General features: G+C 43.9%; 1 protein-coding gene across 1 annotated transcript; it reads left to right on the forward strand.

Annotated features, from left to right (window-relative positions):
* Positions 1-5,379: 5,379 nt before the first annotated feature.
* Positions 5,380-11,042, forward strand: mrpl54 (mitochondrial ribosomal protein L54). The gene is made up of 3 exons (XM_072244365.1): positions 5,380-5,517; positions 5,918-6,074; positions 10,670-11,042. The coding sequence occupies exons 1-3, from the start codon at positions 5,409-5,411 to the stop codon at positions 10,800-10,802; spliced, it is 399 nt and encodes a 132-aa protein (XP_072100466.1). The 5' UTR covers positions 5,380-5,408; the 3' UTR covers positions 10,803-11,042.
* Positions 11,043-12,853: the final 1,811 nt, after the last annotated feature.

Consider the following 12,853-nt stretch of genomic DNA (forward strand, 5'->3'; position numbering starts at 1 on the left):
CCCCCAACCCACCCCCCATCTTAACTGAATTTTCCCGAAGGACCATTGAGGGGCTGCACCTCCATCTGGTATGGGAACAGCAGAGCATTGGACCGTTAGTCCCCATGAAGGACTGTAAGAATGATCGAGAAGATCATAGGGGTCTCCCTACAATCCATCCAGGACATTTATCAGGAGCGCTGCATATGCTGGATCCCACCCATCCATCCAGCATCCTCTTTAACATTCTACCATCCAGCAGGAGACTCTGATGCATAAATACAAGAACAGTCAGGATAGGAAACAGCTACTTGCCTCAGGCCATTAGGCTTCTGAACTCCTTGCCGCATTGCATTTGAAGTGTCACCAGATAATTTGTACTGTACCCTACAATATTTAATTTATTCACTTTACTTTGGTTCTCTATGTGTAATTCATTTGTAGATTTAATTCTTACTTTTCTAAGTTATTGTGTGTTATGTATCCTACTGTGCTTTACACCCTCATCCAAATAATCATTGTCTCTTTTGGCGGTATACGTGTATATAGTTAAATGACAATAAACGACTTGATTTAATTACACTTGAAAAGATATCTTCCTAGAAGTAAACAGGGATTTGAAATATTGTATTTATGTCCAGTCTCCGAAATAAAGGAAAGATATACTTGCAGTAGATAGACTGCAACAATGGTTCACCAGATTGTTTCCAAGAGTGGAGGGGTTTTGTCCTTTTGAGGAGGGAGTAGGTTATGGCCTATTTGGAAGAATGAGAGATAATGTCACTGAAACATGCAGGGATCACATTTTCCTTATCTATAGTATCTAAATCAAGAGCCAGGATCTTAAAAGGTCAGCTATTCAGGACAGAGATGAGGTAAAACTTCTTCATACAGATTTAGTGTATCTTTGGACCAATTTATTGTTGGAGTTTTGCTGAAAATAATGTAACAGTCCCACTGATTTGCAGGAATCCCTGGCCCATGACCACCCACAATGGAAAAGGCACCTTCTGATTGACATTAAGAACTTAGGGGCTTATTAGTTTGGATAAGACCATCTTTCTAATTTAAATATACAAGAGATTGCAGGTACAGTATTGGAATCTGGAGAAAAAACACAAGATGCTGGAGGAACTCAGTGGATCAAGCAGCATCTATGAAGGAAAATGGACCAGATATGTTGTCTGACCCACTGAATTCCTTCAGCAACTCGTGTGTTGCACTTTTCCAACCTAACCACTCACCCCAATAAGCACCTCCTGATCTCATCAACCACCTGGGAAATGGAGTTAAGAGTAATAGTCATAGTCATACTTTATTGATCCTGGGGGAAATTGGTTTTCATTACAGTTGCACCATTAATAATAAATAGTAATAAAACCATAAATAGTTAAATAGTAATATGTAAATTATGCCGGGAAATAAGGACCAGCCTATTGGCTCACGGTGTCTGACCCTCCAAGGGAGGAGTTGTAAAGTTTGATGGCCACAGGCAGGAATGACTTCCTATGATGCTCTGTGTTGCATCTCGGTGGAATGAGTTTCTGGCTGAATGTACTCCTGTGCCCAACCAGTACATTATGTAGTGGATGGGAGACATTGTCCAAGATGGCATGCAACTTGGACAGCATCCTCTTTTCAGACACCACCGTCAGAGAGTCCAGTTCCATCCCCACCACATCACTGGCCTTACGAATGAGTTTGTTGATTCTGTTGGTGTCTGCTACCCTCAGCCTGCTGCCCCAGCACACAACAGCAAACATGATAGCACCGGCCACCACAGACTCGTAGAACATCCTCAGCATCATGCGGAAGATGTTAAAGGACCTCAGTCTCCTCAGGAAATAGAGACGGCTCTGACCCTTCTTGTAGATAGCCTCAGTTTTCTTTGACCAGTCCAGTTTATTGTCAATTCGTATCCCCAGGTATTTGTAATCCTCCACCATGTCCACACTGAACCCCGGATGGAAACAGGGGTCGCCAGTACCTTAGCTCTCCTCAGGTCTACCACCAGCTCCTTAGTCTTTTTCACATTAAGCTGCAGATAATTCTGCTCACACCATGTGACAAGATTTCCTACCGTAGCCCTGTACTCAGCCTCATCTCCCTTGCTGATGCATCCAACTATGGCAGAGTCATCACCCCAGCCCTGTGAGACCTCCTAAGGAGATAGCCCAAGAAAGGCTACTGCCCTTGATATTCCTACAGAGAGAACACTAGGTGACCACTAACACCATGGAGACTCTCAGGGAAAAATGGATCCTGAACTAGGATGATAACATTGCACTTTAAAAGTTTAGTTGTTGTTGTTGTAGTTAGAAGTGCTGTTGTAGTTACAACACAGTTTTGTAAAGAAAAATATTGGGACAAAATGAGAAGGCTCCATACCAAAGGAACAAACACACAAACATGTTGGAGGAACTCCACAGGTGAGGCAGCATTTATGGAAATAAATAAACAGCCAACAATTCGGGCCGAGTCTCTTCTTCAGGACTGGAAGAGGGAAGACTCCAGAATAATAAAAGTGGCAGCAGGAGGAGAATGAGCTAGAAGGTGACGTGAAGCCAGGTGGGTAGGAAAGGTAAAAGGGTGAAGAGGAAGGACAGGGAGGAATCTGAGTGGACCATGAGAGAAGGGGGTTGGGGTGGGAGGAGGTGATAGGCAGGTGAGAAGAGGTAAAGGCCAGAATAGGAAATAGAAGAATGGAGGGGGAGGGTTTTTTTTACTAGAGAGTGGGCATCCCTAGAAAAGACTTCGCAGAGGAGTAGTCGATCACAAACAAGAAAAAACCTGCAGATATAAACACAAGGAATTCTGCAGATGCTCAAAATTCAAGCAACATGCATCAAAGTTGCTGGTGAACGCAGCAGGCCAGGCAGCAGCTCTAGGAAGAGGTACAGTCGACGTTTCAGGCTGAGACCCTTCGTCAGGACTAACTGAAGGAAGAGCTAGTAAGAGATTTGAAAGTGGGAGGGGGAGGGGGAGATCCAAAATGATAGGAGAAGACAGGAGGGGGAGGGATGGAGCCAAGAGCTGGACAGGTGATTGGCAAAAGGGATATGAGAGGATCATGGGACAGGAGGCCCAGAGAGAAGGAAGAGGGGGAGGGGGGAGAACCCAGAGGATGGGCAAGGGGTATAGTCAGAGGGACAGAGGGAGAAAAAGGGAGAGAGAGAGAAAGAATGTGTGTATATAAATAAATAACGGATGGGGTACGAGGGGGAGGTGGGGCATTAGCAGAAGTTAGAGAAGTCAATGTTCATGCCATCAGGTTGGAGGTTACCCAGACGGAATATAAGGTGGTGCACCTCCACCCTGAGGATGGCCTCATCATGGCACTAGAGGAAGCCATGGGCCATCATGTTGGAACGGGAATGGGATTGGGAATTAAAATGTTTGGCTGCCGGGAAGTTCCACCTTTGGCTGATGGAGTGGAGGTGCACGACGAAGCGATCCCCCGCCAACATAGAACAGGTCTCACCAATGTAGAGGCCCCATTGGGAACACTAGACACAATAGATAACTCCAGCAGATTCACAAGTGAAGTGTTGCCTCAACTGGAAGGACTGTTTGGGACCCTGAATGATGGTGAGGGAGGAGGTGAATGGGCAGGCGTAGCACTTCCGCCACTTGCAGGGATAAGTGCCGCGAGGGAGATTGGTGGGGAGGAACAATGGACATGGGAATCACTGAGGGAGCAATCCTTGTGGGAAGTGGGACGGAATGAGGGGGAGTTAAAGATGTGCTTGGTGGTAGGATCCCTTTGGAGATGGCAGAGGTTGTGGAGAATGTGTTGGATGTGGAGGTTCATTTGGAGGTAGGTAAGGGCGAGAGGAACTCCATCACTGTTAAGGTGGCTGGAAGATGGGGTGAGCTTGGATGTTCTGGAAATGGAGGCGATCTGGGTGAAAGCAGCATCAGTGGTGGAGGAAGGGAAACCCCATTCTTTGAAGGATGAGAACACCTCTGATGTCCTGGAAAGGAAAACCACATCTTGGGAATAGATGCCGCAGAGACGAAAGAACTGAGAGACAGGAATAGAATTTTTACAGGAGACAGGGTGGGAAGAGGTAGTTAAGCGTGGGAATTGGTGGCTTTATAAAAGATGTTGGTCAACAGTTTCTCCCCAGAGATGGTGACAGATTGAGAAAGGCGAGGGATGTGTCAGAAATGGACCAACAGAAGTTGGAGGCAAAGTTGATGGAATTGACAAGTTCAGTACAGGTGCAGGAAGCAACGCCATTGCAGTCATCGATGTAGCTGAGGAACAGTTGGGGAGCACTACTGGGGAAAGCTTGGAACATACTGTTCTATGTAGCCAGGAAAAGACAGGCATTGCTGGAGACCATGGACCCATGGCCACCCTGAAGTGCTGAGCAAATGGGAGGAGCCAAAGGAAAAATTGTTGACAGTGAGGACTAGTTCTGTCAGACAGAGGGGGGTGATTGTGGAGGGGAACCAGATGGTTCTTTTATTGAGAAAGAAGCCGAGAGCTTTAAGGCCTTCTTGATAGGGGATAGAAGTGTATAGGGACTGGACATCCACAGTGAAGATGAGGCAGTCAGGGAATTGAAATTAGTGAGAAGCCCAAGAGCATGAGAAATATCATGGATGTAGAAGGGACTAAACCAAGGAGTCTAGAATGGAGACGAGGTTTGCTGACACCAGTTCAGTGGGGCAAGAGCAAGCAGACACAATAGGCCTACCCTGACAGTCAGGCTTGTTGATCTTGGGTAAGAGATAGAAATGAGCAATACGGGGTAAGGGAACAATGAGCTTGATGGCAATACGCCATGGTGTGCGGCTTTGATTTCCAGTATTTGCAGATTTTCTCTTGTTTTTGAGTTTGGTGGCAGTGGATAGGAGCTCCCCAGAGTTGATGAGGTTTCGGGGACAGTTTTCTGATGGTGCGGAGTGGGGTCCACTTCGAGGGGTAGGTAAGAAGAGTTGTCTGAGTTGCCACTTGGCCTCAGCAAGGTAGACATCAGTCCACCACACCACAACAGCACTCCCTTTGGCTGCGGGTTTGATGGCGACGTTGGGATTAGTGTGGAAAGATGGAGGGCAGGGCTTCCAGAGGTTCGAGGACAGATGGAGTCCAGCGGTTGACGTCTCGTCAGCAATTAGAGATAAAATAAAATCCAGAGCACGCAAAGGATCAGAGCGGGCTGTAAATGAAGACGGTTGGAGAAGGGAGAAGGGTTCATCAGCGCGGGGTGTGCCAAATAAGTGGGCTCGGAGACGGAGGAACTCGGCGTTGTGGCGGGCGAAGGGGGACAGAGATACCACCTCGATCGGAGAGAACGGTGAAGAACATCTGCCGCCTTTCTCCGGTTTAAACCTTCCGTGGCTCGTTGGTGACGTCAGCGAGGGGCGGGGTTTGATGACGTCGTCTCGGGGTCTGTGATTGACTGACGGACGGGCGGGTGATGGCGTCGCGCAGTGTTTGGCTGCTGGGCCGCAGCGCGCTAAGGAGCGCGTTTCTCCAGAGAAGTGCGGTCTGCCGAGTGGCAGCAAACGGCTACGCCAAGAAAGCAGGTAAACAGCTTTCGCAGCTGTCCTGGACCTCTGCTCGGGAGCGGCGATTTGATCCTGCAGTGCAGGCCGTCGTCACCTGCCCAGTCGGGACACGGACCCTCGCACTGGGTGACCCCCACCCAGCCTGGGCATCGAGCGCACCCTCCTGATTACCCAGTTTGGACAACGGATCTACTCCCCTAGTGTGGACTGTTGGTTCACAGTGCACACATTCCCAGTCACCACCCCCTCTCCCAGTTCCAACATAATCACCGAACTCTGCCATTGGGTCTTGAACCTTTAACTTTACACTGCCGTATATCAGTGATACGACCTCAATCCGTAAGACGGTCCTAAAGATGTGATGAAAGGAACAACGGGATCTTCCTGAGATGATTTATAATTTGCCTGTATTTTTCAGCTGTCAAGGGAAAAGGTAAGATTGGAATCAAAGAGGCTCTGCCAAGTCCAGAGGTATGTAAGGATCCTGCTATTCTGACCACTCATGCTGTGGGAGTGAATATCTACAAGCAAGGTGCAGACCCAAAGCTACTGCCAGATTCTGAATACCCCGACTGGTAGGTGTTACCCTCATTTCAATCTGTGCTTTCTTCCTCCTAACTTCCCTGGGTAGAGTAGTTCTGGGTATAGAAGCAGTTCCAGATCAGTAGTCCTTCCATGAGGCCATCATTATTGTCAGCCAAGATAGCTCCACATCTTTTTACTCCAGTGCTAGTTCTTCATATTCTCTTAATAGTTTTCCCTTCTACTATCTGCTGGTTCACTCTTCCATCTCCTCTTATATTTTTTGTAACATTTACCCTGTACACCCACCTGTGGTCCAACACCTGCTCTTTCACGTTTTATTTTCCTAAACAATATAGAACATTCAGTGTTGGTAGTAGGGTATTCTTTAGACTGGGGAAACAAAATCGACTGAGTAAGTGCCTTGCAGAGCATGTTGAGTTTACAAAGTTGACCCAGAGCTTTCACTTACCTGCACTTAATTCTCATTCCCACTTCCCCTCTAGTCATTCTGTGTTTGGCTTCTCCCTGTTCCGGTGATATAAATGTTAGAGTGATTTTTGGGTTTAGGTCACTTACATTTAGCAAATGGCTTTGGCTACCAGTCTTCTGTTCCGTGACAATATACTGTGGATTTAGTTTGTAACAATGCATTTCCTAAAAGCTGTGAATCCCAGTCCAGATGCTGCTGGCGCCTGTGGGATGGATGTGAAACAGGAGGTGTGAAGTTTGCATGTAGTTTCGAAGACAGCATTATCTATACTTTGTAAATATCAATTGTCCTTCATGTTAAGCACGTAAAATACCAAATAAATGTATTGTGGATTCAGTTTGGAACAATGGATTCCTAAAAGCCCAGTCCAGACGCTGCTGGCGCCTGTGGGATGGATGCGAATCAAAAGGTGTGAAGTTTGTAGGTAGCGTCAAAAGAAAGCATTGTCTACAGTTGTAAATATGGAATTGTCCTTTGTGTTTAGCAAATAAATATTGAGCCCCATATTGGGCCAGCAGACCTTTCCACCGAAAGCGTTTCCGTATGATGCTTGCTATATCTTGTTTTGTCGAATAAAGAAACTCTCTCTCTCTCTGGTGATTTCATTCACACAACAACAATAAAGTGTAAACTTGAGGAACCACACCTCATTGGCTGACTTGGCAATATTATAGTTTTCTAAAATCAGCTCTGTAGTCGATGGATTTGGATTACCAGACTTTCTATAATATTGCTTCAAAGTTATATCATTTATGTTTGTTTCTTCCTTGGTAACCTCAGATTTCATTCCTCTTTCCCCGGATGTGTTTTCTGAGACATTTTTATTATTCACCACCCTTTTTCAGCCAGTACTGCTTTCATTTATATCGTTAAATTTCTTCTATATGCTGCCCTATCACAAACCTTCCCTTATGTTGTCTCTGCTTCTCACCATCTTCCTCTTTCTCTGCAACTTAACTTTAACTTTGCTCTGTTCCATTGAAATGTCATGGAGATGAGGCATTGAATGTTTTTGTTTCTCCACAGATGCTGCCTGTCCTGCTGAGTACTTCCAGCAGTTTCTGTTTCAGATTCCCAGCAACTGCAGTATTTTGTTTTCAGATTATATATCCTCCCTTCCAAGCACTTCAGTTTGATTTGTGTTCTAACTAAATAATCCCTAAACTTCTCATAATTCTTTGTGAAGAAGGCTTTTAACCATTTCGAAATCGATGCTGGATGAATTCAGTGGGTCAAGCAACATTGGTGGATATAAAAGATGTCTGTAGACATTTCTGGTTGAGATCCCGCATCAGAGCTGACAGGGAACAGGACGATAAAGTTCAGAGTAAAATTTGTTATCAGAGTACGTACATGTCACCACATACAACCCTGAGATTCTTTTTCATGCAGGCATACTTAGCAAATTTATAAAACATTTGTGTAGACAGGATCAATGAACAACAAACTGTGCAAATGCAACTATAAATAAATAGCAATAAATAATGAGTATGAAATAACATGAAATGACAAAATAAAGAGTAAAAGTAAGACCATTGGGTTGTGGAAATGCCATAAATAGACAGAGTTAATGGTTGAGGGTAGCAACTGTTCTTGAATCTGGTGGTGAGAGTCCTGAGGCACTTGTACCTTCTTCCTGATGGCAGCAGCGAGAAAAGAGAATGGCCTGGTTGGTGAGGATCTTTGATGATGGATGCTGTTTTTCTACAGCAAGTTTTCATGTCAATGTGCTCAAAAGGTTGGGAGGACTTTACCCGTGATGTACTGGGCAGAATCCACTACCTTTTGTAGGATTTGCCACCACATGTCTATAGAGGTTTGACAAGGTTTTTGATTACATGTCAGATCTCCGCAGACTCCTGAGGAAGGAGAGGTGCTGTTGTGCTTTCTTTGTGATTATATTTATATGATGGGTCCAGGACAGGTCCTCTGAGGTAGTGACATCCAGGAATTTAAAGTTACTGCCCCTTTCCACCTCTGATCCTTCGTTGAGTACTGGCTTATGGACCTCTGGTTTCCCTCTCCTGAAGACTACAATCAATTCCTTAGTCTTATTGAGATTGAGTGAGAGATTGTTGTTATTACACCACTCAACCAAATTCTCAATCTCCCTGCTGTATGCTGATTCATCGCCCTCTTTGATACTGCCCACAACAATGGTGTGATCAGCAAACTTGTGTATGGAGTTGGAGCTGTATTTAGCCACACAGTGATCGCTGTAAAGCGAGTAGAGTGGGGGGCTAAGCACACATCCCTGTGGTGCTCCTATGCTGATGGAGATTGTGGAGATGTTTTTGCCAATCCAGACTGACCAGGGTCTGCAAGTGAGAAGGGGAAGGGGGTGGGAAGGGGATAGTGGCTGGCAAGTTTAAGCATCTGCCTTTGACTTTCAATAACATTATCACAAAGTCCCCACCTCCAATATCTGTCCCATAAATATTTTACATACAGCAGGAGCCATGTTCAAAAGTAGGAAAATAATCTGAATCAGCAGTGTGAAAGGAGAAATCTTGCTTGACTAAACAAATGGTGTTCTTAAAGGATGAATTTGGTGCATTTGGATTTAAAGAAGATATTTGATAAAGTCCCACACCAGTTAGTGATCAGAGCTGGAACATGAGGACTTGGGAGTAATATATTGGTATGGATTAAGGATTGCTTAACGGGTAGGTTAAAGGTGGGAATAAATGAGTTCTTGGGTTGATAGATGGTGACAATTGGGAATCACCAGGATCTATTCTTGAGCCACAACTATCCATAGTCTTTTGCTGAGGGGATCAAATTTGATATTTCCTAGTTTTGCCTGTTAACAGACTCAACGAGTGACCTATGACTTAAGTCTCAGTGTTGACTGGGAAGTGACCCACTGAATCATTCACTGTCAAGTACCACCTACATTATCTCCTTGGATCATCTAGAAGTTATCAAAGGCTGACAATAACTAATATGAATTTACCAACATTCCCCACTATTTTAAAAGATTGTATGTACAGTATATTAGGACACTGACACTGATCAGGAGCTGATGGTCAGTGTGTAATTTTAATCTTCTTTCCCAGTGAGGTAATCTTTAGTGTTTTTTTAATAAGTCCTTCCAATTCAACCAAGATTTGAAGTTGGCTTGTAAGTGGTGGTGGTTGTAGGTTGTTTTTCAGGATTGGCGACTGGGGACTTGTGTGTGCCACAACAGGTCAGTGTTGGGACCACTGTTATTCATTATTTATGTAAGTCATTTGGATGTGAATGCACACGGCTTGATCACTAAGTCGCAGAGTTAGAATGTGTTGTGTAGATTACAGGGGGCATCTTGATCAGTTAGGGAAGGGGGCCAAGGAGTGATAAGTGTATTTCAATATAGATAAGTTGAGGTGATGCATTATTGAAAACCAAACCAATATAGAACTTATACAATGAATGGTAGGGCATGAGGGAATGTTATGGAACAGAGAGCTTTGGAGTACAAGTGCATAGTTGATTAAAAGCAGCGTCATAGAGTGTTGAAAAAGGCATTTAGCCTGCTGTAATCAGTTAGGGCACTGGAATGTTGTGTTGCAGTTGTAGGAGTCAGTGGTGAGGCTGCTCTTCTATACAGTTTTGGTCACCCTGTTCCAGGAAAGACATTAAACTGGAAAGAGTGCAGAAACATTTAATGAGGATGCTGCCAGGACTAAAGGGCCTGAGCTATAGGGAGAGATTGGCCAAGCTACACCTTTATTGCTTAAGATGTAGGAGGATGAGGGGCAACCTTATAGAAATGTTAACATTATGAGAGACATGGATAAGGGGAGACCAAAACTAGAGGGCATAGACTTGGGGTGAGAGGGGAAAGATTTAAAAAGGACACAGGGTGGTGGGTATATGGAACGAGCTGCCAGAAGAAGTGGTTAAGGCAGGTGAGAGAACTTGGATAGGTACATGGAGAGGTGGGACCAAACTGCAGGAAATTGGAAACTAGCTCCGTGTGTACCGTGGTCAGCATTGACTAGTTGCACTGAAGGGCCTGAATGCATGCTGAATTGCTTTATGACTGTCCGCACCAACTGGGTCCCTGTAATACTGTTTCTCTATTTGTCATTAGGTGGAGCTCTTTTGTTGTCTACTGTGTAGTTTGAGCAATAAAAGAATTGATCTTTTTATTTGATCAATGTCTTGAAGGTTGTTTTCCTTGAACGTTGGACCACCAAAGAAACTGGATGAACTAGACCCAGAATCCCCGAAATACTGGAAAAGGATGAGAAAACAACTCATGTGGCAACATAACAAAGAACATAAAGGAAAGAAATTCTGACACAAATTTTGGGTGTCAGCCACAAGTATCCAATTCACTAAAGTGACGAATGTCTTCAAAGGAGATTTGAGCAGCAGTGGTCCTGTGGAACAAGCTGTCAAACCGACAAGGAAGACCTGTGAAGGAGCTGAACTTAAGTTTCTCAACTGTATACAATATGACCCATATGGGGAAAATGTGACTAACACTTGCATTGCTGATTAATAATACAAAATAAAAAGCAATATTTTTTATAAAATATTTTCCTTCCTTCCTTCCCTCTGCTCCAGAAGGTCATGGGTCTCAAGGGGAAAATACATGCCCTGGCTATTGAGGAAGACATTCTGTAGTTTCTAACTAGAGTAGTGATAAGGTCCTTCTGCCTCATTATTTCGGGTATTCAAGTTCTCTTCAGTCACTTGTGCAGGGATCTTCTTCTTTGGGTTCATTATCGAGGAACCTGTTCTCCACAATAAAAAAAATAGCAGTAGTAGGCCAGCAGGTCAGCATGTCTGTGCTACCATTCAATATGATCATGACTGGTCTTGTGCTTACCTCAACTGCCCTACTGTGCCAGTCCCCACAAGGCCAAATTCTTTCAAATGTCTATCCAATTCTACTTTAAATTTATCTGGTGATCTGGTCTCCAACATCCTCAGGGGCAAAGGATTCCAGAAAATCACTAACAGAAGAAATTTCTGTGCACCTCAGTTTTAAATGACTGGCTCCTTATTTTGTAACTACAACCCCTTGTTCATGACTCATTCACAAGTGAAAACATCTGAAAATCTATTCTGTCAAGCCCCCTTACAATTTGGGTTCATTGGTGCTGGTACATTAGTTTTCTGGTCTCCATGTTGCTGGGACACAGGTTCTCTGATCTCACTCTTGATGAGGCACTTGTTTTTTTTCCCCTGTCACTGGGGTTCCTGGGCAGTGGTTCTTGGGGTCTCCCTGTTGCTGAGCTGCTCTTCCCCTGGGCTGTGACTACTAATGGTGTCTTAGATCTTTAAGCTCTGGTTGGAGTTTGAAGGATCTCCATTCAAATGTGAATTAATAAGATAAACTCCTGTACTGAATATATTCTAAATCTGTAGTTAAATAGTCAGCAGCATGGAGAAGGAATTGGCTTAAAAGGTGCAAACAGTGCAGCAGTAAAGTGTTCCTGAGGCTAGTGGAATTAAAATGGATGTTTGTGTCTCATCAAAGAGTGTTTGAATTTGTAACCTTTTCACCTACAGTACAAAATTCACCATTGGAATGCATTATAAAATAGCTGCAAGGAACTTCTTTCTGAAGGCTATTTTTTTAACCTTTAAAATGCTCTCTAACCTTCAAAATTGTAGTTGTATTCTTGCACATCTCTACTGCTCAGTTTCTCAATATGTGGGAAAAGGCTAACTTGCCACTCTAGATTTATTTTTATGTTTGTAAGTGCATTATATTTGTTAATGATGGACTTGTGCAGGAACATCAAGGTTAATTCCTGACTTCTATTATTCTGGATATGTAAGTGTTCTCCATTGCTGATAAGCCAGTAGCCTTGAGCTCTTACAACCATTTAACTCTTCTAGGTATTACATCAGATAAATCAGTATTTTTAGTACTGATCCTTACAAGCCAGAACAATCTGTATGGATCAGGGAGAAGGACAAATCCAGTCAGAGTCTGACCTTTCTGACTGCCTTCTCCTCACAATTAAATCTGCTAACTAGGCATAGAGCAGCGCTTAAACTCAAGGTCAGTACCCTGACTTCCCGCATTCCACCAGTTCCTGCACTTCAGAAAAAAGAATGTAGTTAATCAGATGTAAATTAAAGTGGGCATCCTGAGATTGTGCAAGAAACTACAAAATAAAAAGGGATTTGGGGTTCTTTATACACACAGCAAATACTTACACAGGACAATATAAAAGATGAGTTTTCATTAGCGTTTAGAAGACACTGGTGAGATTGCTCTGGGGTTGATACATACAAATTTGATATTCATATTTATGGAAAGATGTGCTATCATCAGAGACGTTCACTAAATTTCTTCATGAGATTAAGAAAGGTGGGCCTATGGTTATTAGA

This window comes from Mobula birostris, chromosome 26, assembly GCF_030028105.1.
Source record: "Mobula birostris isolate sMobBir1 chromosome 26, sMobBir1.hap1, whole genome shotgun sequence".
NCBI classification, from domain to species: domain Eukaryota; kingdom Metazoa; phylum Chordata; class Chondrichthyes; order Myliobatiformes; family Myliobatidae; genus Mobula; species Mobula birostris.